At 47.2% G+C, this 26777-nt stretch overlaps 1 protein-coding gene across 1 annotated transcript in view; it reads right to left on the bottom strand.

The window, feature by feature from the left end:
* LOC143986997 (uncharacterized) overlaps positions 1-26777 on the bottom strand; it is a 130030-nt gene that overhangs the window by 18062 nt on the left and 85191 nt on the right. Inside the window, exons 13-14 of the mRNA XM_077485434.1 lie at positions 21150-21313; positions 15258-15420 (exon numbers count right to left, since the gene is read on the bottom strand). Of these exons, the coding sequence (XP_077341560.1) occupies positions 15258-15420; positions 21150-21313 (327 nt within the window). The remainder of the gene's footprint in view (positions 1-15257; positions 15421-21149; positions 21314-26777) is intronic.

The following is a 26777-nucleotide window of genomic DNA, read 5'->3' as shown; positions in this document are numbered from 1 at the left end:
GATAATCAATCAGCGCAGCCCCACTGTCAGGAGAGCCGTGATTGGACACAGCTGATCACGTGGTATAGAGTCTCCGTCAGAGACTCTTTACCGAGATCGGTGTTGCAGTGTGTCAGTCTAACATGCTGCACCACCAATCGCTGGGCTGCGGGCCCCCGGGGGGCGCACGCGGCTGTTATCCTGAAAGACGTCATATGATCAGGATAACGGAACCCCCGCCCGGCCTATAGGAAAATGGCGGTTAAAGTGGTTAGAGATGTTATCAAATAGCCACAAAGGATAAAAATCCATTCTGTGTGCAAAAAAAATCTGCTGCAAACCCAGATTTTACCTTGTAAAAGTAGCAGGGACAATATCAGTGTGCTGGCCAAAGCTGTGGGAGGGACCCAGCCAGCCCCACCCACTACAGGCTGCCCTGCAGAAAACTACAGGAGGGGGGCAGAGACAAGACCAGTCCCCCTGCACAAGGAGAGAGGGCAGCAGTGAGCGGTCTTTATTACAGGAAGTCTCAGGCCGCGTACACACGGGCGGACTGTCTGCCCAACTTAGTCCGCTGAACAGTGTTTCAGCGGACAATCCGCTCGTGTGTGGGCTTCAGCGGACTTTTTCAGCGGACAGTCTGACGAACAAAGTCTTACGGAATTTCCGTAAGACAGTCATCGCGCAAGCTTTCGGCGGACTGTCTGTTCATCATGTGTGGTCAAGTCCGTTCATGCTAATTTTGAACGGACTGTCTGTCGGATTGTCTGCCGAACTTAGTTGGGCAGACAATCCGCCCGTGTGTACGCGGCCTTACACTGGATTACTGGACAGATCTGGAAGAAATACACAAAGCTCACCGAGATTCAAGCAAGAATACACGATGAATGGATTTAGACAACATTTTCACATCCCGGAGTTCAGCTTTTAATTGTGAACATTAGCAGGATTCCTCGAGTCTCATGGTGTTTTTATTACCAGTTGCCTCCTGGGTTCCCCTGACCATCAGCTTGGTTAGAAGAAGGAATTACTCATGCAGTGCTCCTATTACCCTGGCACTGTGTGTTTGTAAACAAAGCCATTCATCACCAAAGCCATGTGATTGCCATGATAGTGCAGAGATGGAGATCACATAGAGCCGGTTCACACAGGGGCGACTCAGATCCGACTTCCAGGGGCGACTCAGATCCGACTTCAAGTCGCCCCAAGTCACCTCAGGTCGCACAACATGTAGAAATCAATGTAAGTGAATGAGAGCTGTCTTAGGGCCGGTTCACACAGCGATGCGCGGCGAGGCGTCTCCGACTTACCTCGCCGCGACCTGCGGGGAGCTCAGCAGCGACTTGCAGAGGACTTCTGTATAGAAGTCAATGCAAGTCGCCCCCGAAGTCGCCCCGAAGTAGTACAGGAACCTTTTTTCTGAGTCGGAGCGACTCGAGTCGCTCCTCTCAGAACGGTTCCATAGTACTGAATGGGGGCGACTTGCGGGAGCGAGGCGAGCCGTGTCGCCTCGCCTCGCCTCGCTGTGTGAACCGGCCCTTAGAACGGTTCCATTGTACAGAACGGGGGCGACTTGTCAGGTCGCGGCACGGCAAGTCGTGTCGCCTCGTGTCGCCCCCTGTGTGAACCGGCCCTTAGGGCCGGTTCACACTGCGAGCCGCAGCGAGGCGTCTCCGACTTCCTCGCCGCGACTTGCAGGGGGGGTCAGCGGCGACTTGCAGAGGACTTCTGCATAGAAGTCAATGCAAGTCGCCCCCGAAGTCGCCCCGAAGTAGTACAGGAACCTTTTTTCTGAGTCGGAGCGACTCGAGTCGCTCCTCTCAGAACGGTTCCATTGTACTCAATGGGGACGACTTGCGGGAGCGAGGCGAGGCGAGCCGTGTCGCCTCGCCTCGCGCCGCAGTGTGAACCGGCCCTTAGGGTTTGTGTTTTTGGCACAAGAAAGGGTCCAGGATAGGTTAAAGGGGCTTGGTGACCCTCGCGAGACATACAGTAAAAAGCCCATAATACTATTGGCTAATACCATAAAAAAATAAAAATAAACACAAAAACCATATAATTCCTGTTGATCCTGCCATGCTTCCCATAGTTAAGACACTTTCTATAGCGTGACAGTGCTCTGTCCCTATCTCAAAATTGCTCTAATGAGTTGTCACCCTGTCACGTGTGCCTCTGGTAGAGACTATTGGCACACATTGCACTGGCATGGTCCACTATTGTCACTATCAGGAAGTCTATCCAGAGCAATGATACACAGCTGAGGCTGGAGGGAGTATTGGTGAGATCTCTGCATTGAGTTCCCAGCTCTGTACACCTGCTGTGCTCATCAAGAGGGGTTCCCACCATCTCTGCATTGAGTTTCTCAGTCTGTACACCAGCTGTGCCCATTATGAGGGGTTCCCACCATCTCTGCACTGAGTTCCCAGCTCTGTACCCCTGCTGTGCACATCATGAGGGGTTCCCACCATATGAGGGGTTTCCACCTTCTCTGCACTGAGTTTCTTGGTCTGCACACCTTCCGTACCCATTATGAGGGGTTCCCATCATCCCTGTGCTAAGTCCACAAGTCTGTACACCTTCTGTGCCCATTATAAGGGGTTCCCACCATCCCTGTGCTGAGTTCCTGGGTCTGTACACCTGCTGTGGCCATTATGAGGGATTCCCACCATCCCTGCGCTGAATTCCCAGGACTGTACACCTTCTGTGTCTATTAGGGGTTTCCACCATTCCTGCAGGATTTTTATTTTATATGATGGAGAATGTAACAGGAGGGAGTGCAGCACATAAAGGTAACACAGCCATAAACTACTGCAGGGAGACCTCGCCGTTTGAGTCCCCAAGAGATATAGGAAGACAGGGAAGGTCTCAGCCCACCAGACTCTATTACGCAGGGCATCATGTGTTGTGTGCCGCAATAATAATCCCAGCTGAAGTGGGGCACATTTGCCATCTTACCCCCATGTGACCCTCTTCCCCGGGTGGGGTCTGGCCATCGCTCCGTTCCTCAGTGCTGTGCAGTTCTGGGCAGAGGGCGGTTTATGCTCTGGGCACAGCTGGGCTCTGCAGCTCCAGTAACAAGCTCCAGTCTCAGCGGACATCTCAGGTATCCCCAGGAGGAATGGTGTCTTACATCAGAATATAAACAGCTCTGTGTCTGCTGTCTGTGCCGGTTGTTAAGGAGGATTTTCTGCACTGTTAACTTCCTACGCTGACCCTTAAAGTCTATGGAAACCCAATCACTAAAATCTCATATCATCTGTAACATGTGTAGCACCACCGAAGGAGATGCTGGACTTTAAGGGGCTCTCCTCTCCTGTTGGTGACCCAACCTGTAGCTCCATCCAACAACTGACTGACCCACAGATAGACTTCATTACCTTTTATCCTCTTTTTGCAATTTTATTGACTCATTTGTCTTGGGGGAGAGAAAGTTAGCAGTACAGGATGCCCAAAACAGCAGCAAACATTTCCTAAAATGATTTAGGCTCATATGGGCTATCTTCCTGTTTTTCAGGCCAGCTTAGAATCTGTAGGCCCAGATTCAGACCCTCAAGAGAACAAACCCATCTTCACTCTGTCTTCCTCCTTTGGGAAATGGACTTGGAAGGCAAAGACGTGACCTTTCTACACTTACATCCTCCCCAGGCAAATTCATAAAGACAAGGACCTTTCTAGAAGGTCCTTGCCTCCAAGGACAGGCCAGCTTAGATTCTCTAAGCCCAGGTTCAGGACCCCGAGAGAACAAACACTTCTTCAATTTAGCTTCCTCCCTCAAGCAATTAGCCTCAGGAGGAAAAGACTGGACCCTTCCATACTTATATCTTGACCAGGCAAAGCTTTGGAGGCAAGGACCTTTCTAGAAGGTCCTTGCCTCCAAGGACAGGCTAGATTAGATTCTGTAGGCCCAGGTTCAGGCCCCCAAGAATACAAACCCTTCTTCACTATGGCTTCCTTCCCTCTGCAAAAGCCCAGTAGGCAAAGACTGGGTCCTGCCACACTTACATCCTTCTCAGGCAAAGCCATAGAGACAAGTACTTTTCTAGAAGGTCCTTGCCTCCAAAGACAGGCCAGCTTAGATTTCTAAGCCCAGGTTCAGGACCCTAAGAGAAAAAAACCCTTCTTCACTCTGGCTTTCTCCCACAAGCGATGGGCCTTGGGAGGAAAAGACTGGAACCTTCCACACTAAAATTCTTGGTAGGCAAAGCCTTGGAGGCAAGGACCTTTCTATAAGGTCCTTGCCACCAAAGACAGGCCAACTGTCCAAGGAAAAGCCAGCTTAGCTTATGTAGGCCCAGGTTCAGACCCCAAAGAGTACAAACCGTTCTTCACTCTGGCTTCCTCCCCCAGGCAAAAGCCCAGGTTCAAGCAAAGACTGGACCCTTCCACATTTACATCCTGACCAGGCAAAGCCTTGGAGGCAAGGACCTTTCTAGAAGGTCTTTGCCTCCAAGGACAGGCCAGCTGTTTAAGAACAATCCAGTTTAGATTATGTAGGCCCAGGTTCAAGCCTGCAAGAGAGCAGTCCCTTCTTTTTCAGCCTTCTTCCCTCAGGCAATGGACCTAGGAGGCAAAGACTGGACCCTTCCATGCTTACATCCACACCTGGTAAAGCCTTGGAGGCCAGGACCTTTCTATAAGATCAACCCAAATATGTATCCTCTTCTCTACCCATATCACTGGCATAAACCCATCAGTGATTTGCCAGGGTAGAAAAAAATATTCATAACCCAATATATTGTATCTTCTCTTGGGAAAAAATCAACAGCAGCAGGCAGAAGCAATCAATGTATTTGGGTTTAGGAGAAACCCAGCGAACGCACATAACACAAACAAAGCTCGGGCTGGCTACAGGCTAGCTGCAAACACTAAATTTAGATGATGGACACTCTAGCTTAAGGCTTGGTCCCTACAGATGTTAATGTCATTTCAAAAGCTATTTGCAACCTTTTAAAATCAGCAGCTGTCAAACACAATCCTTGGTGATCCGCCCCCCCCACAATGAGGGTCCTGTAGTAAGGATGAGCTCAGGCGTGTTTGCATGCTCCACGTGCAGAGCCCGCCAGGAAGTCGGCGCAGTGCTGCGCTAATCACTGGCAGTGAGACACTGCCCCGATGCGTGGCTAGAGAGACCGGGCAATGTCTCACTGCCTGTGATTAGCGCAGCACTGCGCCGACTTCCTAGCGGGCTCTACGCGTGGAGCATGCGAACACGCCTAAGCTCGTCCCTATCCTGTAGGATAAAGCACCTGGTGTAGTTTCCCAGTTTGGCCACTAGATGCCCCCATCGCTAATCGATGAACCTCGTGTGCTAAAGCTGCCTGGGTTAAAGTATAATTTAAAGTGGTTGTAAACCCTTACAAGCCTTAAGATTAAGGCTTACCTGTAGGTCCAAGAAATATCTCCTAAACCTATACGGTTTAGGAGAAATTTGCCCGAAGACAGGCACCGCTGTCTACGGCGCATGCGCCGTAGACAGCGGCGCGCAGGCGCACTGAGCGCGGAATTTCCAACAATGGAGCTGCCACGCGTGTCGGCTCCCGTGCGCATGCACAGGAGTGACGTCATCGCGGCTCCGCCGAATGACAGCGGCGGAGCTGCGAGACCCACCGAAAAGATGGATGCGCCGGACTACAGGGGACAGCAGTGACATCGCTGGCTCCTGTGTCAGGTAAGTGACACATAATGGGCTACTATGCGATGCATAGTAGTCCGTTATGCTTTACCTTCGCAGGGAATGAAAGAGGAAGTAAACCCATCAGGGTTTACTTCCTCTTTAAGGCAGAACTTTATTTTTCATTTTTGAATGGAATAGAGAGGGATTCGAACCCCCTGTCAGTTTGTATTGTTGTTTGTGTCCCCGTTAGGGAGATTTCACCCTCTCTAGTTGTCCTGGTTACTGAGAGGGAAAGTGTAAGATAATTTTCAAATTGTGGGTTGTCTCTAGAACAGGAATATATGGGAAATCTTCCAATGGGAACACTAGTTCTGGTGACGACCAGGTATTGCCTCACTTTGGAGGAATTTCCTCTCCCTTCCAGTTTTATTTATGGGACAGGAAATAAATAAAAAAAAAAACAGACAGGGGTCATAGCCCTCCCTTATTCTCTCTGTAGCACCCTGGTGTTTAGGCAGGGTTGCTCTTAAATTTACCTGCCAGGTGTATTCGCCTTGGCCAATTGTTAGGGATCAATTGATTTCACCCTAAGTCTGGAATTGCTGCACTTCTCTCTTCTGTCACTAGGTGGCCGGGTACCTAGTGGCATTACATAAGACAAGGAAAAAGTAACTTTAAAGCGGAGGTCCACCCTAAAGTGGACCTTCCGCTCATCTGAACCCTCCCCCCCTCCGGCGCCACAATTGGCACCTTTCAGGGGGGAGGGGGGTGCAGATACCTGTACAGTACAGGTATCTGCACCCACTCCCGGGATAGCTCTCTGTGGAAAGGGGCGTAGATTACGCCCCTTTCCGCAAGTGCCCGCCCCTTTTTCCGCAAGTGCCCCGCTGCCTGCTGGGAAACACACAGATCCCAGAGGCAGCGGGGACCGTCCTTATTGCGCAGCGCAACTCGCGCATGCGCAGTAGAGAACCGGGAAATGAAGCCGAAAGGCTCCACTTCCTGATTCCCATACCCAAGATGGCGGCGGCAGCACCCGAGAGACGATCTAGAGATCGGCTTCGGGTGCCGACATCGTGGGCGCGCTGGACAGGTAAGTGTCACTATTTTAAAAGTCAGCAGCTGCAGTATTTGTAGCTGCTGGATTTAAAAAAAAAAAAAAAAACGCGGAGTCCCGGCGGACTCCCGCTTTAAGCAAGGACAGATTAGGAGTATATGGGGTATCTCAGCCATTGGGCAAGGGTTTTCTTAAATTCCTTGGCCTGCTGGGAGAACCTATATATCCGTGTGTAATCAGGTGATCATTGTTCTGTGCCACCTGGACGGTTGTCTGGGTGGACATGTGTCATATTGCCCGGGCTGCTGGGCCGGAGTTTGGACCTATCCTGGGCACATCTGGCTGCTAGACTGTCTGAGGGCCTATCCAGAAGCAAGAGAGCAGCGTAGGGTTGGGATTGCGGCTTTCAGTCCAACCAGAAGTGACGGTTCTGCCGGCTGGAGAACCTGTCCTGGTCGGAGGTAGAGGGGAAGATGTCGCCACTAATGGACCATCCACCTTATTACCAGGGACCACAGTGAGTAGCTGAAGCAAGTACCGGAGCAGTATTCTCACCAACCGGGGACGGTGAAGAAGTGTGAAACTTCAGAAGGTGTCAAGCCAGGGACCCAGCCAGCCGAGGTGACACTTGCAGAGCAGCCTTGTGTGTCAAGTCAATGGGACCGAGCAGGCCAGTGGGGGTGAAGCTTGAGAAGTATCTGGAGTGCCAAGCTAGGGACCCAGCAGAGATGTGGGGGTGATGCTTGAGGAAGATACTTTAATGAAGATTGGAAGCTCTCAAGGCATTCAGTGGCAGTGAATTAGCAAGTCTAGTGAGAGAGACTGGGAGCTCAGTGGGTTGAGAACCTACGAGAAGTGACTGTAAAGAAAGTAAAGGAGTTTGTTACAACTTCTGTTAGGAACTGTTCTAAGATTGTTGCCATAGGAGACAGCGCTCCTACACATGCAGATGTGGCGTCTTGCTGGATGCCTTTCCCTGCGTGGCTGTCTACCTATAGAAGTCATGGAGTCTGCCAATTAACCTTGCAACTACCTAAAGGTGTCCTGGCCCTTAACGCTCTCCCCCACCGTTCTGTTCAAGAGAAATAAAATCTCTTAGCATTCAAGAAGTGTCCGGCGCCCATGAATCTATCTTGCATTACACCCACTAAGCCTTATAACCCACTCTATATGGAAGGATGTCAGCAGCTCTTTGCTCTGAAGGTTCTCTTTAGATTAAAGGAGGCCTGGGACATCTCCAAAATGAAAAAAAAAAAAAAAAAAAGTTTTGCCTTTACTTCTACTTTTAAAGAGGAGGGCCGGTTTAAAAAAAAAAAAAATTAAAAGTCAGCAGCTGCAAACACTGTAGCTGCTGACTTTTAATAAGCACACTTACCTGTCCAGGGCGCCCGCAATGTCGGCCGCCCGAGGCTGACCTGTCCCTGGGCTCTCGGGTCCCGGCGCCGCCATTTTGGCTAAGGGAAACAGGCTTGCGGCTTCACTGCCCGTTTCCTACTGCACATGCGCGAGTCGCGCAGCGCTTTGTGAATGGGGCGCGCTGTGTTCTGGGACACACAGTTCCCAGAACACAGCGCGACCCATTACCCAGAAGACGCCGCACGGAGGAGAGAAGATAGAAGATCTCCGCGGAGTAGGAAGAGGCAGATTAGGACGATGTGCCTAGCAACAGGCATTTCTGGTAAGTTAAAAAAAAATATTTTTTCATTTTTTTTTTCTGATTTTTAATGTATTTTTTTTTTTCAGGGTGGCCCTCCACTTTAAGTTATTAAGGATTCAAGCTAAGGGACCTTCCCTTCCTTTGAAAGCTTGAAACCATGATAATGTAAAGCTGAAGTTTAATCTGTGTGTATTTTACTTTCCCAAGTCCCCCCTCCCCTCCCCCTCATCAACATGCTAATCATATTTAACCACTTGACAACTGGGCACTTAAACACCCCTCGTAACACTGTACCCAAATGAATTTTTTGTCCTTTTTTTCCCCACAAATAGAGCTTTCTTTTGGTGTTATTCGATCACCTCTGGGGTTTTTATTTTTTGGGCTATAAATGAAAAAAGACCAAAAATTGTGAAAAAAAACCCCCACATTTTTCTTTGTTTCTGTGATAAAATTTTGCAAATAATTTTTTTTTTCATGAATTTTGGCCACAATTTATACTGCTACATATCTTTGGTAAAAATAACCCAAATTAGTGGATATTATTTGGTCTTTGTGAAAGTTAGAGAGTCTACAAGCTGTGGTGCGAATCGCACAAAATTGATCACATCTGATGTACTGGTGGCCTATCTCGCTTCTTGTGACCCGAACAAGTCAGGAAAGTACAAATACCCCCAAATGACCCCTTTTTTGAAAGTAGACATTCCAAGGTATTTAGTAAGAGGCATAGTGAGCTTTTTGACGTTGTCATTTTTTCCCACAATTCTTTGCAAAATGAAGATTGTTTTTACATTTTTTAATCTTTCACAAAATTGTCATTGTAATAGGTTATTTCTCTCACATGGCATATGTATACCACAAATGACACCCCAAAATAAATTCTGCTACTCCTCCTGAGTATTATGATACCACATGTGTGGGACTTTTCCACAGCTTGACCACTCAGAGAGGCCCAACATGCAGGGAGCGCCATCATGTGTTCTAGGAGCATAAATTTCACATCTAACTTGTTGACTAACTATTACACTTTTGAAGGCCCTGGAGCACCAGGACAGTGACACTGACGTGGCACTGATGACAGATGGCACTGATACGTGGCACTGATGACACGTGGCACTGATGTGGCACTGATAAAATGTGGCACTGATGTGGCACTGATGACAGATGCCACTAATACGTGGCACTGATGACACGTGACACTGATGACAGATGGCACTAATATGTGGCACTGATGACACGTGGCACTTATACGTGGCACTGACAGATGGCACTAATACGTGGCACTGATGACAGATGGCACTAATACGTGGCACTGATGACAGATGGCACTAATACGTGGCACTGACACCGATAACAGATGGCACTGATACATGGCATTGATGACACGTGACACTGATAACAGATGGCACGTGACACTGACAGGTGGCACTGATGACAGATGGCACTGATACGTGGCACTGATGACATGTGACAGTGATATGGCACTGATGACAGATGGCACGTGACACTGACAGGTGGCACTGATGACAGATGGCACTGATGACACGTGACAGTGATATGGCACTGATGACAGATGGCACTATGTGGCACTGATGACACGTGGCACTGATGTGGCACTGATCACAGATGGCATTATATGTGGCACTGGGGACAGATGGCACTGACAGGTGGCATTGGGGCAAATGGCACTGACAGATGGCACTGGGGCAAATGGAACTGGGGACAGATGGCACGACAGGTGGCACACTGGGGACAGATGGCAATGACAGGTGGCACACTGGGGACAGATGGTACTGACAGGTGGCACACTGGGGACAGATGGCACACTGGGGAGATATTTTACTTACGGCCGCTGCAGCCGCTAATCTCTCCCTCCTCACACGCTGTCTGTGTGAGGAGGGAGAGCCGGCGATGAGAGATGATCTCATATGATATGAGATCATTTCCCATTGGGCATGCCGATCGTGCTGTAAACAGCCGCTGTGATTGGGCGTTTACAGTGATCAGCGATCCCCCGGACACAGCCAGCACAGAGCTTACCCTATGCGCGCTTGCGGGAGCGCGCATTGCGGAAGTAAACAGGAGGACGTCCAGGGACGGCCTCCCGGCAATTGGCATCCGCTCTGCAGCCGTCTTTCGGCTATAGAGCAGACGCCTAGTGGTTAAAAACAAAATTATTTATGGATCTCTGTGCTTCTCTATGCAATGTTGGTGTTCCATCGGAATCGATGACCCATCAGATTAGGTAATGGAAGTGACAATACGTCAGCTGCACATGTGTTCCACCGCTACCAGGTTTGCTCATCTGACAGAACACCTGCAGTCAGTAGAAGCAGCAGCGGACATCTTACTACACCCAGCTACGTCTTTAATTTCAGAGTAATTTTAGCAATAAAGTGAGCGTATATAAATAAATATAGTGTATTGACATCTGTGATGCTGTTTGGATATTTAATTTTGAAATCCTAAAGGTTTAGCGCCGAGCAGTGTGGTGTGTACCAACATGGCCTCGCCACCTTCCTACTGCTGGGTGTACCAACATGGCCACCCCCAACTTCCTACTGCTGGGTGTACCAACATGGCCTCTGCCACCTTCCTACTGCTGGGTGTACCAACATGGTGTTCTGTCAGATGAGCAAACCTGGTAGCAGTGGAACGCATTTGATGTATGTACACCCCCCCCCCCCCCAACCAGCCATAATCTGGCTGTGTTCCATCAAAACCGGCGACCCGTCGGATTAGGTAACACAAGTGACGTTCTGTCACCTGTGCACACGTTCCACCACTACCAGGTTTGCTCATCTGACAGAACACCTGCAGTCAGAAGGAGGCGGCAGCGGACATCTTACTAAACGCAGCTACGTCTTGAATATCACAGTAAATTTAGCAATAAAGTCACTATATATAAAAGCGGTTGCTGTTTTCATGTTACATTTTGAAATAAGCTGGACGCCAGCAGTAGGAAGGTGGCGGAGGCCATGTTGGTACACCCAGCAGTATAAAAGTGGCGGAAGCTATGTTGGTACAACCAGCAGTAGCAAGGTGGCAGAGGCCATGTTGGTACACCCAACAGTACGAAGGTGGGGGAGGCCATGTTAGTACACCCAGCAGTAGGAAGGTGGGGGGGCCATATTGGTACACCCAACAGTAGGAAGGTGGTGGAGGCCATGTTGGTACACCCAGCAGTAGGAAAGTGGCGAAGGCCATGTTGGTACGCTCAGCAGTAGGAAGGTGGCGGAGGCCATGTTGGTACACACAGCAGTAGTAAGGTGGCGGATGCCATGTTGGTACACCCAGAAGTAGGAAGGTGGTGGAGGCCATGTTGGTACACCCAGCAGTAGGAAGGTGGCAGAGGCCATGTTGGTAAGACCCAGCAGTAGGAAGGTGGCGGAGGTCATGTTGGTACACCCAGCAGTAAGAAGGTGGCGAAGGGGCCATGTTAGTACACCCAGCAGTAGGAAAGTGGTGGAGGCCATGTTGGTACACCCAGCAGTAGGAAGGTGGCAGAGGCCATGTTGGTACACCCAGCAGTAGGAAGGTGGCGGAGACCATGTTGGTACACCCAGCAGTAGGAAGGTGGCGGAGACCATGTTTGTACACCCAGCAGTAGGAAGGTGGCGGAGACCATTTTGGTACACCCAGCAGTAGGAAGGTAGCGGAGACCATTTTGGTACACCCAGCAGTAGGAAGGTGGCGGAGACCATTTTGGTACACCCCGCACTGCTCAGCGCTAGCCTTTCAAAATTAAACATCCAAACAGCATCACAGATGTCAATATACTATATTTATTTATACGGTCACTTTATTGTTAAAATTACTGAGAAATTCTAGATGTAGCTGGGTATAGTGGGCTGGCTCTTGGGGCGGAGTCATGCAAATATCAAGAGCTACATGGGTGGGTGTCAGTCTGGAGGAGTGGATTTTCCTAGGCAGACTTGTGTGCAGGCAGACCACCTAGGAGACACCCACATGTGATGTTGAACCTCCATTACTGAAAGAACTGAAATCCAATGAGCCAGGTACCATCAGGCTGGTGAGGAAAGGTATACTGGATGATGCTGGTTGTCCTTCAGCCAGGAATGGAGGAGCAGTGTAAGGCCCGGTTCCCACTGGTGTGGAATTCACAGCGAATTCAGTGCGGTTTCCGCATTGCATCAAAATCGCGCCCCCTTCATGCGAACCGCTCCGGGTGTGTATTAACGGCACCCCAAAATCGGTTCGCAAAACACAGTGCAATTTTCAGAATCAGATTACATAGGTGTGATCACCCATGTGATTCGATTCTGGTGCAGCAAAAAAAAAAAAAAAAAAAAAGAATCCTTCATGATTTTGGTGTGGATGCAATGCGATTTGAGCCATACAGAATGAATCAAATCACACTACTGCAGAACTGCATGTGATTTGAACAGGAACGTATTGCGATTCTCGCACCGCACCAGTATAAACCGCGCCTGAGGGTCTCCATACAAGTTACAATCTGACCATACAATCTCCGTACATTCAACTTTAGACTTATCAAAACTATGCAATATGAGCACATACCTGACCTATCCAATCTATTTGTATCCAATCAGGCAGGCCCTTGCACTACATAGTTTCCGTTAGATCTAAAGGATCTAAATCAGATTGTAATGTTTGTAGTGAACTTAAAGTAAGTAAGTAAACCTTAGACATGAAATATGGACAAAGCATATCCCCCTATAGTGTGTACTTAACTCAATTAAGAGCAATGAGTGTCACCTTTGTCTGCTTCCTCCTTTCTCTGCTATCAGCATGAGTTACTTTTGACAATTTTTCCTGACACCAAGAGAAAAAAAGGTGACAGGGGAGGGACCTCCAGCACACAGCCTGTGATTGACAGCCTCAGCTTTGTTCCTGTGTGCTGTGTGATCCACCCTCCCTCCAATCAGTTCTCAGAGCTCTCCTTGCTGAGTTGTGCAGAATGTAACTTCAGCTCTCCGCCCTCTTTTATTCGGAACTTTCAGACAAGCTTTATAAATTCCGCACTTTGAACCGATGTAGAGAAGAGAAGACTGCAAATAAACAGGTACAATGTACGTAGGAGGATTAGTTTTATATCTGGCCAGTCACATCACTGGGTATATAGAAGGGTTTACAACCACTTTAAACTCTGAGTTTCCCCAGCTATAGGACAAACTGTATACATATACAGTTGTGCTCATAAGTTTACATACCCTGGCAGAATTTATGATTTCTTGGCCATTTTTCAGAGAATATGAATAACACAAAAACTTTTCTTTCACTCATGGTTAGTGTTTGGCTGAAGCCATTTATTATCAATCAACTGTGTTTACTCTTTTTAAATCATAATGACAACAGAAACTACCCAAATGACCCTGGTCAAAGTATTCATACCCCAGTCCTTAATACCGTGTATTGCCCCCTTTAACATCAATGACAGCTTGAAGTCTTTTGTGGTATTTGTGGATGAGGCTCTTTATCTTCTCAGATGGTAAAGCTGCCCATTCCTCTTGGCAAAAAGCCTCCAGTTCCTGTAAATTCTTGGGCTGTGTTGCATGAACGGCACGTCTGAGATCTCCCCAGAGGGGCTCAATGATATTGAGGTCAGGAGACCGAGATGGCCACTCCAGAACCTTCACTTTATTCTGCTGTAGCCAATGGCAGGTGGACTTGGCCTTGTGTTTTGGATCATTGTCATGTTGGTATGTCCAACACCGTCCCATGTGCAGCTTCCTGGCTGATGAATGCAAATGTTCCTCCAGTATATTTTGATAACATAGTGCATTCATCTTGCCAACAATTTTGACCAAATTTCCTGTGCCTTTGCAGCTCACACATCCCCAAATCATCAGCGATCCACCTCCGTGTCTCACAGTAGGGATGGTGGACCTTTCATCATAGGCCTTGTTGACTCCTCTCCAAATGTAGTGTTTATGGTTGTGGCCAAAAAGTTAAATTTTGGTCTCATAACTCCAAATGACTTTGTGGCAGAAGGTTTGAGGCTTGTCTCTGTGCTGTTTGGCGTATTGTAAGTGGAATACTTTGTGGCATTTGTGTAGTAATGGTTTTCTTCTGGCGACTCGACCATGTAGCCCATCTTTCTTCAAGTGCCTCCTTGTTGTGTATCTTGAAACAGCCACACCACATGTTTTCAGAGAGTCCTGTATTTCACTGGAAGTTATTTGTGGGGTTTTCTTTGCATCCCAAACAATTTTCCTGGCAGTTGTGGCTGAAATTTTAGTTGGTCTACCTGACCATGGTTTGGTTTCAACAGAACCCCTCATTTTCCACTTCTTGGTTACAGTTTGAACACTGCTGATTGGCATTCTCAATACCTTGGATATCTTTTTATATCCCTTTCCTGTTTTATACAGTTCAGCTACCTTTTCCCACAGATTCTTTGACAATTCTTTTGCTTTCCCCATGACTCAGAATCCAGAAACGTCAGTGCAGCACTGGATGAAAGATGGAGGGGTCTGTCAGGAGTCCAGAAACTCATTGACCTTTTATACACACACACTAATTACAAGCAAACAGATCACAGGTGAGGATGGTTACCTTTAATAGCCATTCAAACTCCTTTGTGTCAACTTGTGTGCATGTTATCAGGCCAAAATCACAAGGGTATGTAAACTTTTGATCAGGGTAATTTGAGTAGTTTCTGTTGTCATTATGATTTAAAAAGAGTAAACACAGTTGATTGATAATAAATGGCTTCAGCCAAACATTAACCATGAGTGAAAGAAATGTTTTTGTGTTATCATTCATATTCTCTGAAATATGGCCAAGAAATCATAAATTCTAACAGGGTATGTAAACTTATGAGCACAACTGTATATACTGTATGTAGCAATGCACAGAGAGTAGGCATACCAGAAGTCAGTCCTTTCCTCCTTAGGGTTAGTTGACTTTTACCACCACTTTGGGTGTCTTGGGGAGGAATCATTCTGCAACATTGTATCCACACTTACTTTAGGTAGGTGGCGATGTCATAGCGCAGGAACCGCAGCCAGGGGTCACACAGCGCCGTCAGAACCAGGCGGTACATAGACATATAATCTGACGACTGGATCTCCTTCGGGGTCACATGTGATGGGCCAAGTGCAGCATCTGGCCGCCCTCCAGGGCCACAACCTGGAAAATATACATTGTGTCATCAGGGAGGTTTTGTCTTTTAATTAAAGCGTACTCCTCTCCAATCTTCAAATTAAAATTAAGACAGGAAAGAGGAAAAAGAAAAAGACCTCTCCTGCTTCCCATGCCGCTTAACGCCTGAGGAATAAGTGTGCCGGATTCCAGAAGTACGGGTTTACTGCATATTAATAATTTGCATTACCCTCTGGTGCCAGCAGGTGGAGCTTTAGCCCAGGTTCACACTAGCACAATTTTAGACATCGCATGTGATTCGCACCTGCTCTGCAGGTGCCGATTACATGCGATGCCTGTGAGATACGAGTTCAGCCATACCTGCCCCAGGTCCCTTTAAACAGTTTGGAATGCCTGGAGGGCGAGAAGGATAATTACTGTAGACTAGGAGCTGTCTGTGACAGCTCGGTCACTGTGCCAGGAGCGCACAGTAAACACACTCTTAGCGCAGAAAACTTGGATGTCTATGGGCGCATATGTGCAGCATGTGACCATTACACCCTCTTTGCTGTCGCACGTATGCCCCACATGGGTGAGGAGAGGTTAAAATGATATTGCATTAAAATAAAAATAAAAGAAACAAAGATGTAAAGGTGTAAAGAACCATTTAAAGCCTAACTTCGGGAAACTTGAAAAAACGTCTTGTTTAGGTCTGGGGGGGGGGGGGGGGGGGTATAGAAGAGAATATTTACCCGTTCCCTCCCTCCTCCTCCCTCTAGCGTTCTCCTCCAGTTCCTGAAATCATCATGGTCAATGCAGGGTCTCTACAGTAGTCCTGCATTTGCTGTGTAGCCAAGTCCCGGGCATGTCTAGGCCTAATGGTGACCTCTAGAGTTAGGGAGTGGGTTGCAAGGCATGATGGGTGTAATGCAAGGTAGATTCATGGGCGCCACACTTCTTGAATGCAAAGAGATTTATTTTCTCTTAAACAGAACTGTGGGAGAGAGGGTTAGGGCCAGGACACCCTTTAGTAGTTGCAATGTTAATTAGCAGACTTCGAGACTTTTATAGGCAGATAGCCATGCAGGGAAAGACACCCAGCAAGACACCACGTCTGAGTAGGAGTGCTGTCTCCTATGGCAACAGTCTTGTAACAGTTTCTAACACAAGTTGTAACGAACTTAACTTCTGTACTTCGTCTACAATCACTTCTTGTAGATCTTCACTCCACTGAGCTTCCAGTCTCTTTTAGTAGACTTGTTGATCCACTGCCATTGGATCTCCTGAGCTCTTCCAATCTTCTCACTCAGTATCTTCCTCAAGCCTCACCCTCGCTTCTCTGCTGGGTCCTTAGCTTGGCACTCACAGATACTCCTCAAGCCTCCCCCCACTGGCCTGCTCGGTCCCTGGCTTGACACACAAGGCTGCTCTGCAAGGGTCACCTCCGCTGGCTGGAACCCTGGCTTGACACACAAGGCTGCTCTGCAAGTGTCACCTCCGCTGGCTGGGTCCCTGGCTTGACACCTGCTGAAGTTTCCCAATTCTTCACCGCCCCTGGTTGGTGAGAATACTGCTCCGGTACTTCAGCGACTCACGGCGGTCCCTGGTAATAAGGTGGTTGGTCCCTTAGTGACGACAGCTTCCCTCTGTCCCTCTTTCCTCCTCATTTGTCCCTCATTTTGGTCTGATCTATATAGATGTATACAAAATTCACTTTTTATCTTTGAAAAAGTGTTTCCCAGCGCTAAACCTTTCATCTAAATTCTAAATTGCTGCATTTGTAAATTTTAAAAGCCAATATAAAGGAATAGTAGTGGTAAAAAAAAAGCACTTGTGGATTTGATCAAGGGGCGTGGCAGGGGGCGTGTCCTATGCCTACATACGTTTGCTAGTAGGTGTCCCTCGCTCCCATCTCAAAATGTTGGGAGGTATGCATGTGTACAGCTGTATGCGGCTCCATGTTAGTGTTCGGGCAGGCAGCTAGAGGGGTGGTAAAACCAGCTCAACCACCTAGTTTTGTTACCCCCTGGCCTCACATGTGAACTAGGCCCAAGGGAGAATTTTCAGATTTCCCAGGGTTGGGCTTGAACAAAATACAAGATACATAATATACAATTGTTACAATGTTGTCAGCTGTACACTGTGTGCTGTGTAGAGCCCTGGTGCCCAACCTGCAGCCCGAGGGCCACATGCAGCTCATTGGTATATGATGCGCGGTCTAGGGTTGCCACCTTTTCTTCAAGACAAACCCGAACACTGCAATTTTTTTTTTTATAGCATAAACTATACATATATTTTGCTATTAAATAACATTTCTGATCATATAAAGTTAATAACAAGTGTCCCCTTTTACATCAGAGTCCACAGAGTTCCCCTTTTACATCTGAATTTGCAGCGTTCTTTTCACTGTAAGGGGGGACTCTGCAGACTCTAATGTAAGGGAGAACTCTGGGGAATCTAACATAAGGGGTGATCTGGAAACCCTGATTTAAGAGGCATCACTGAGAACTCTGATGTACGGAGAGGACTCTGATGTAAGAGGGAACACTGTAGCCTCTGATGTAAAGGGGAACTCTGATGTAAGGAGTACTCTGAGAACCCTGAATTACCTTAGTGTACTCACTCAGAGGCAGGAGAGAGAAGGGGGGAGACTTCAGTCACAGACAGGGATGGATGGTGAGCTCACTCACCCTTGGCAGTCAGCCCCTCTCATCCAGATGCATCTGGAAGCCTAAGTCCGGTCTGAATAATATGTCTGGGTTTCAGGTTCAGTCTGAAACCTGGACGCATGATTCCAAACCCGAACTGTCTGGGTGAATCCCAGACAGGTGGCAACCCTATGTGCAGCCCCTCGGACCTCAGGAGTCTGAAGTGGGAACATTGATTAGGGTAATAGCATTGATCTCTACTATCCTCATGTAAGATCTCCCCGATGTTGTATTATCTTCTGTAGCATCTTCCCACCAACAGTGCATCCTGTCCTCACTCTCTGACGCTCATTTCCTCTATTAGGTCTGCAGTCTCTGACACTCCTCTCAAGTACTCTATTACATATCCACTCGCAGACCCGACCTTTTCTGGCACTTTTTGTTTAGAAGTTTAAATCAGTATTTTTTTTAGCTAGAAAATTACTTATAACCCCCAAACATTATACATTTTGTTTTTATATCACGTGATATTTGCGCAGTAGTTTTTCAAGTGCAATTTATTTTGGGGAAAAAAATACACTTTAACTGCTTCCCGACCAGGCAAGGTGGCTCGTTCGTAGCTGTATGTCGGCTCAGAAACTCGCTTTTGTGGGCGTGGTCGCACACGTGCTCCCATCGGTCAGTGAAGGGGGGGTCCAATCAGCGGGTCACCCGTGATCGTACCCCTGCAGTGACAGAATGTTGCTCTGCCTGTGTAAACAAGGCAGATCTCCGTTCAGACAGGGGAGATCACACAGATCCTGTCTTTCTGCTATGCAGGAAGAGGGATCTGTGTATTTCCCCAGTTACACAGTCCCCCCATACAGTTAGAAAACATAAACGGGAAAGACATTTAGCTCCTTTGATCGACCCTGATGTTAACCCCTTCCCTGCCAGTGTCATTAGTACAGTGACAGTGCATGTTTTTAGCACAGATTACTGTAATAATGTCACTGGTTCCCAAAAAAGTGTCAAAAATGTCAGTTAGGTGTCCGATTTGTCCGCCGCAATATCGCAGTCCCGCTAAAAATCACTGATGGTCGCCACTACTAGTAAAAAAAATTAAAAAAATAAAAATGCCAAAAGACTATAATTGAATTTATATCACAATGGTTAAATCTGTGTCTGTAGTGCATGTTCAAACCTTAATACCCTAAATAATAAACATGATAATAGATTTTTACTCCAGGCGTATATAATGTTTGGCAATTCTAAAGAAATAATGCATTCAAATTTAACTAAAGCGATTCGATTTTAGTCGGCTAAAATACGACTTAAATTAAAACAACTCAGCTGACTAAAATACAGCTAAAAATAAAATGGCATTTTAGTCAAAAGACTTTAACTAAAAATAAATTGAAAATTTGATGTTAAAATGAACATTGTTGTAAAGTCTTGTGTTTTTTCTTTAAAAAAATAACAATCATGTTATACTTGCCTCCTCTGTATAGCAGTTTTGCACAAAGCAGCCCCTGATCCTCCTCTACTTGCCTCCATCTTCGTTGCTCCTGGCCCCTCCCTCCTGTTCAGTGCCCCCCTACAGCAAGCAGCTTACTATGGGGGCACCTGAGCCGAGTCACAGCTCCCTGTGTCCATTCAGAAAAAGGAGCCCCGACCCGGCCCCGCCCCCACTCTCTCCTGGTGGGCTAACTGACTGTGATTGACAGCAGCGGCAGCCAATCAGGGAGGGAGTATCACGGATGGCTGAGACACTAGTGAACATCGCTGGACAGAGAGGGACCTCGGGTAAGTGTTGAGGGGGCTGATGCACACATAAAGCTTTTTATCTTAATGCATAGAATGCCTGCACAACCCATTTAACAATTTTTACAGGTTACCAGTTTAGAGGTACAGAGGAGGTCTAGTGCTAGAATTATTGCTCTCGCTCTAACGTTCAGGGTGATACCTCACATGTGCGGTGTGAACACCGTTTACATATGCGGACGCTACTCACGTATACGTTCACTTCTGCGCGCAAGCTCGGAGGGATGGGGGAGCTTTACAATTTTTTTTCTTATTTATTTTATTTTTTATTTTTACACAGTCCCTTACTTTTTTTTTGTGATCACTTTTATTCTTATTAGAATGTAAAGATCCCTTGTAATAGAAATAAGGGATGACAGGTCCTCTTTATGGAGAGATCAGGGGTCAAAAAGACTCCAAATCTCTCCTTTACCTTTAAAAGCAAAAGATTTAAAAAAATAAAAATAAAATAAAAAAAGTTTACTTCCACCCTAGACCAGAAGTGACGTCATGACGTCACTCAGGAACCTCCAAGGCAGGGTTGCCATCCTCCCGCAGCATTTTTCACTGACAAAACATGGAAAATTTACTGGCGGAGCACATTTTTTACTGTCCATCTGAGAAATTACAGAACTCCTATTGAAAACTAACACAATGAATATTTAAACAGTATAAACATGATATGGAAACACTGAAAGTCAACACAGCATGAAATTATCAGCCCCTGAAATTTACTGCCAGTTGTAAAAAAAAAATCACAGATTTTTACAAACTGTCAGTAAATTTACTGGCGGTTGGCAACCCTGCTCCAAGGACAATCTAGTCTCTCATTGCCTCTGTGACCAGCCATGCAGTGCTGTCTTTAACACAGGGCAAAATGGGGCAGCTGCCCCGGGCCCAGTCATTGCTGTGGGGCCCAAAGCAGCTGCCCCTTGAGCCTGCACTGCCTGGAAATATTTGACAAGTGGATTTGGGAGGGGCAAAAAAATGTTTGCCCAGGGTGGTCCAATCAATATTAAAGTCGGATCATTTCTGGGGTGTGCCGGTGAAAGCCCGAGAAACACTGGCGGGAGTGTGGGGCCATCCCCTCCTCTCCTGCTGCTTTGCAAAGTGATCCGGTGGCTAAAGAGCCACTCAAATCGCTTTCATGAGAAAGCCAGCTGCCAGCTGAAGGAAAAGATAGAGGTTTACCTATAACCCTGGTAAACCACTTGCAAATCGCAACGTATATATATATGGTCGGTGAGTGGATATATTGGTGTGGGACCCTTTGGGGATGTCAGAGGCCGCATTTGAGACCCCCTTTAGCTCATAAGTTGACAATCACTGCCCTAGGCAGACACACACCTGCGGTATCCTCCGTTTGCACAGCGGAGCGCACATACACCTCCATATTGTACCCGTTCCCTGTACGCTGTTTTCCATCATCCCATTGGTCCGATCTGCCTTCTCCGTACTCGCTGAGCTCCTGCCAGAGGAGGAAGATCTGGGTGTACTGCGGGGGCTCAAACCTGCCGGTGAGAGACAAGAACCGATGCAATAAAAAAAAAATCAGAGTGCTGTGTACACAGATATAATGACGGGGGCAATGCCAGGGCCGTCTGCCCAGCATGCGGCTCCTTTCACATTACAGCCCCAAAATGTCCCAATAAATCAAATACTAGGAGACTACAAATCCCAGTATATCCTCCCCACTCCCTCCAGTGCAGAAATACAGTGGTGTGAAAAAGTGTTTGCCCCCTTCCTCATTTCCTGTTCCTTTGCATGTTTGTCACACTTAAGTGTTTCGGAACATCAAACCAATTTAAACAATAGTCAAGGACAACACAAGTAAACACAAAATGCAATTTGTAAATGAAGGTGTTTATTATTAAAGGTGAAAAAAAATCCAAACCATCATGGCCCTGTGTGAAAAAGTGATTGCCCCCTAAACCTAATAACTGGTTGGGCCACCCTTAGCAGCAACAACTGCAACCAAGCGTTTGCGATAACGTGCAATGAGGCTTTTACAGCGTCCTGGAGGAATTTTGGCCCACTCATCTTTGCAGAATTGTCCTAATTCAGTTACATTAGAGGGTTTTCGAGCATGAACGGCCTTTTTAAGGTCATACCACAACATCTCAATAGGATTCAGGTCAGGACTTTGACTAGGCCACTCCAAAGTCTTCATTTTGTTTTTCTTCAGCCATTCGGTGGTGGACTTGCTGGTGTGTTTAGGATCATTGTCCTGCTGCAGAACCCAAGTTCGTTTCAGCTTGAGTACACGAACAGATGGTCGGACATTCTCCTTCAGGATCTCTTGGTAGACAGCAGAATTCATAGTTCCTTTTATCACGGCAAGTCTTCCAGGTCCTGAAGCAGCAAAACAGCCCCAGACCATCACACTACCACCACCATATTTTACTGTTGGTATAATGTTCTTTTTATGAAATGCAGTGTTCCTTCTACGCCAGATATACTTGGACACACACCTTCCAAAGAGTTCCACTTTTGTCTCATCGGTCCACAGAATGTTGTCCCAAAAGTCTTGGGGATCATCAAGATGTGTTGTGGAGAAATTGAGACGAGCTTTGATGTTCTTTTTGCTCAGCAGTGGTTTTCTCCTTGGAACTCTGCCATGCAGGCCATTTTTGCCCAGTCTTTTCCTGATGGTGGAGGCATGAACGCTGACCTTAACTGAGGCAAGTGAGGCCTGCAGTTCCTTGGACGTTGTTGTGGGGTCTTTTGTGACCTCTTGGATGAGTCGTCGCTGCGCTCTTGGGGTAATTTTGGGCGGCCGGCCACTCCTGGGAAGGTTCACCACTGTTCCATGTCTTCGCCATTTGTGGATAATGGCTCTCACTGTGGTTCGCTGGATGCCCAAAGCTTTGGAAATGGCTTTATAACCCTTTCCAGACTGATAGATCTCAATTACTTTCTTTCTCAATTGTTCCTGAATTTCTTTGGGTCTCGGCATGATGTGTAGCTTTTAAGGATCTTCTGGTGGACCTTACTGTGTCAAGCAACTCCTATTTAAGTGATGCCTTGATTGTGAACAGGTGTGGCAATAATCAGGCCTGGGTGTGGCTAGAGAAATTGAACTCAGGTGTGGACAACCACAGTTATAGTATGTTTTAACAAGGGGGGCAATCACTTTTTCACACAGGGCCATGATGGTTTGGATTTTTTTTCACCTTTAATAATAAACACCTTCATTTACAAATTGCATTTTGTGTTTACTTGTGTTGTCCTTGACTATTGTTTAAATTGGTTTGATGTTCCGAAACACTTAAGTGTGACAAACATGCAAAGGAACAGGAAATGAGGAAGGGGGCAAACACTTTTTCACACCACTGTATACACCACTTCTTCTAAGGACTCATTTACACTTCCACTGTAACACACATTAAAGCGCTTACAGCTTCAACATGCTTTTTTGAAGCTTTAATGAAGTTTGACGAATGCCCCATGTGTTTTTTTTTTTTTTTTCTGTTTTAAAGCAGCCAATTAGAATCCCAGCTCATTAGTATCCCTGTTCAGCAGATCCCCAGCTTATTAGTACCCCCACTCAGCAGATCCCCAGCTTATTAGTACCCCCACTCAGCAGATCCCCAGCTTATTAGTACCCCCACTCAGCAGATCCCCAGCTTATTAGTACCCCCACTCAGCAGATCCCCAGCTTATTAGTACCCCCACTCATCAGATCCCCAGCTTATTAGTATCCTCGTTCAGCAGATCCCCAGTTTATTAATACTCCCACTCAACAAATACCCAGATTATTAGTACCCCCACTCAGCAGATCCCCAGCTTATTAATATCCTCGTTCAGTGGATCCCCAGCTTATTAGTAATCCCACTCAACAAATCCCCAGATTATTAGTACCCCCACTTAGCAGATCCCCAGCTTATTAGTATCCTTGTTCAGTGGATCCCCAGTTTATTAATACCCCCACTTATCAGATCCCCAGATCATTAGTATCTTCATTCAGCGGACTCCAGCTTATTAGTACCCCCACTCATCAGATCCCCAGCTTATTAGTACCCCCACTTAGCAGATGCCCAGCTCATTAGTATCCTCGTTCAGCAGATCCCCAGTTTATTAATATCCTCGTTCAACAGATCCCCAGCTTATTAGTACTCCCACTCAACAAATCCCCAGATTATTAGTACCCACACTCAGCAGATCCCCAGCTTATTATTATCCCTGTTCAGTGGATCCCCAGCTTATTAGTACCCCCACTCAGCAGATCCCCAGCTTATTAGTATCCTTGTTCAGCGGATGCCCAGCTTATTAGTATCCTCATTCAGCAGATCCTCAGCTTATTAATAACCCCACTCATCAGATCCCCAGCTTATTAGTACCCCCACTCAGTAGATTCCCCAGCTCATTAGAACCCCCGTTCAGCGGATCTCCAGCTTATTAGTACCCCCACTCAGAAGATCCCCAGTTTATTAGTATCCTCGTTCAGTGGATCCCCAGCTTATTAGTACCCCCAATCAGCAGATCCCCAGCTTATTAGTACCCCTACTCAGCAGATCCCCAGCTTATTAGTACCCCCACTCAGCAGATCCCCAGCTCATTAGTATCCTCGTTCAGCGGATCCCCAGCTCATTAGTATCCTCGTTCAGCGGATCCCCAGCTCATTCGTTTCCTTGTTCAGCGGATCCCCAGCTTATTATTACCCCCAATCAGCAGATCCCCAGCTTATTAGTATCTTCATTCAGCGGATCCCCAGCTTATTAGTATCCCTGTTCAGCACATTACCCTGCTTCTTAGTACCCTCATTCAGCAGATCCCCAGCTTATTAGTACCACCACTCAGCAGATCACCAGGAACCCTACTGCGCATGCGCAAGCCTCTGCTCCTCTCTCCTATTGGCCCGGGGGCAGGGGAAAGAGGTGGAAGGAGCCGAGCGTGGATGTCAAGAGCCGTGGCTGTGGCTCCCGGAAGTGGGAACAGGATATCTGTCAAGGACAGGTATCCACTCCTCCGGAAGATGCCAAATGTGGCACCGGAGGGGGGAGGAGAGAAATGAGCAGAAGTTCCACTTTTGGGTGGAACTCTGCTTTAAGTCAAAGACAGTGGATGGTGAGCTCACACACTCGAGGATGAAGGCTCAGGCACAGAACCTTTCATCCGCCATGTACCGTATTTGCTAGCTGCAGGGCTTCAAATTTCACACCCACACAGAGGCAGACACAGAGGGGTAGTGGCGGGAGGAGGAGGAGGAGCAGATCGTGCCCTCTCTCCTCTCCCGCCAATGTGGGGTGGGAGGTCAGAACTGTACTGGCTCTGGGCAGTGCGAGAGAGTGTCACAGACACTCGGCTTAGACAACTGCAGTTAGCCCTCTAGACAATTGGCAACCCTGGAGATTAGGGTGAGCCCATTGCTCACCTGACCCATGCACACGCTAATTCACTCAGCGGTTGTGGTACTTGGTTACTTGAAGCCACAGTCCAATCTGAATAATGTGTCCAGGTTTCAGGCAGTCTGAAACCTGGACACATGATTCAAAACCCAAACTGTCCGGGTGAATCCCGGACAGGTGGAAACCCTATCTGCTGATCCTCTGGTTTTCTGGTACTCCTCTCTCTCCGGTCCATGCTCACCGCTATATTACTTCCACCCTACTCACAACATGTGACATTGAGTTTCTCTTGCTCCAGTCCCCCAGCTCTGCTGATCTTCTGCCACTCATTCCTCTCTCACCGGTCCCTGCTCACATTCTGCTATAGCATTCCCATGTTGCACACAATGTGTGCCATCTGCTAGTTGCTCCGCTCTTGTCTGGACCCGGCTCCCCTTCCTGATGCTCCGCGCTGCACACCAGATGGGACGTCTGCACCAGACACTCCCAGATTATATACACATGAACCATAAGGGACTGCAGATGATGTCTTTCCAGTTCGTTTGTTGGTTTACCAGTGCATCCTGGGATATCTCATACCTCACTACCTCCAAAACAAAGCGAATCTAAAGCTGAATAAAAGCCCCTCCAAAGCTTCAGGTGCTGTTAGCGAGTGTTCTTATAGACTTCTATGGAGGCGTTGGAGATGCTCTGAAGCACGAAGAAAGCAACATGGTGTTTAATTTTTGAAGCAAAGCAAACACAACGTGTGAACAGAACTGGAAGGCAACCATTTTATTTTGTGACAGGGGCTTTGATTGGCATTCAGAGGGCTTTTAAAAAAAAGCGTGCCCAATGCCACATTTTGAGGCAAGTGTAAACGAACACTAACTAATAGAAAATGTTTAAGAAATGTTTGTGCACACACAGACATGGTGGGATTGGGGTTGTTATGTTGGCAGACTTAAAGTGGAAGTTGTTTTCTACAGGACACTTTTTCTTTCTTTTTCTAGAAATTTCGTCTTTCAGAATATAATGATATCTGATGAGGAGAGCAGATCTGTTGTATCTAAGATATTATTCCATTTTCTTCTGTATGCCCTAGGCAGCTGCCTCCATTTACTGATACTTACAAACTTCTACAAACATGCCTGAAATGAAATGTTAAAGGGGAACCTTATCCAAAAGTGATATTTTACTTCTACGTGGAGCCTGAAGGGTGGAGTCAGCCCACGACTTCTAAAAAGTCAGAGATACTCAAGCAATGAGATTTCCTTTCCCCAATTCCCTGCTCTGGTCCTGTCCATCTTGGGAGTTTTGAATGTTCCTGAACACATTTATAATTGGCACAGGATGAGTGAAGACCTGAAAATCTCACTAATAGGGTCCCCGAGACTCCACCAAACACCGATATATGGGTTTGGGTGGAGTGACTCTTTAATTCACTACAGTTAATAGCTTATATCAACAGGAGAACTGATACTAAACACAAGGGGTGCTTCGTCTCCCAGGCACAGCGCACCCCGGCAAATTTTGGGTGTGGTAAAGTTGCATTAACAGTGCAGGGGGGCCTAAAATTTGAACCAACTAATTGTGCACATGATATCATACAGTACAGCCCCCCCATCAACATATGTTCCCCCCAGTA

The sequence above is a fragment of the Lithobates pipiens genome, unplaced genomic scaffold (genome assembly GCF_037356315.1).
Source record: "Lithobates pipiens isolate NorthernLeopardFrog02 unplaced genomic scaffold, aLitPip1_a1.2 Scaffold_18, whole genome shotgun sequence".
In the NCBI taxonomy this organism is placed as follows: Eukaryota; Metazoa; Chordata; class Amphibia; order Anura; family Ranidae; genus Lithobates; species Lithobates pipiens.
Note: the sequence above shows the minus strand (reverse complement) of the source record. Positions and strands in the feature narration are given on the sequence as shown.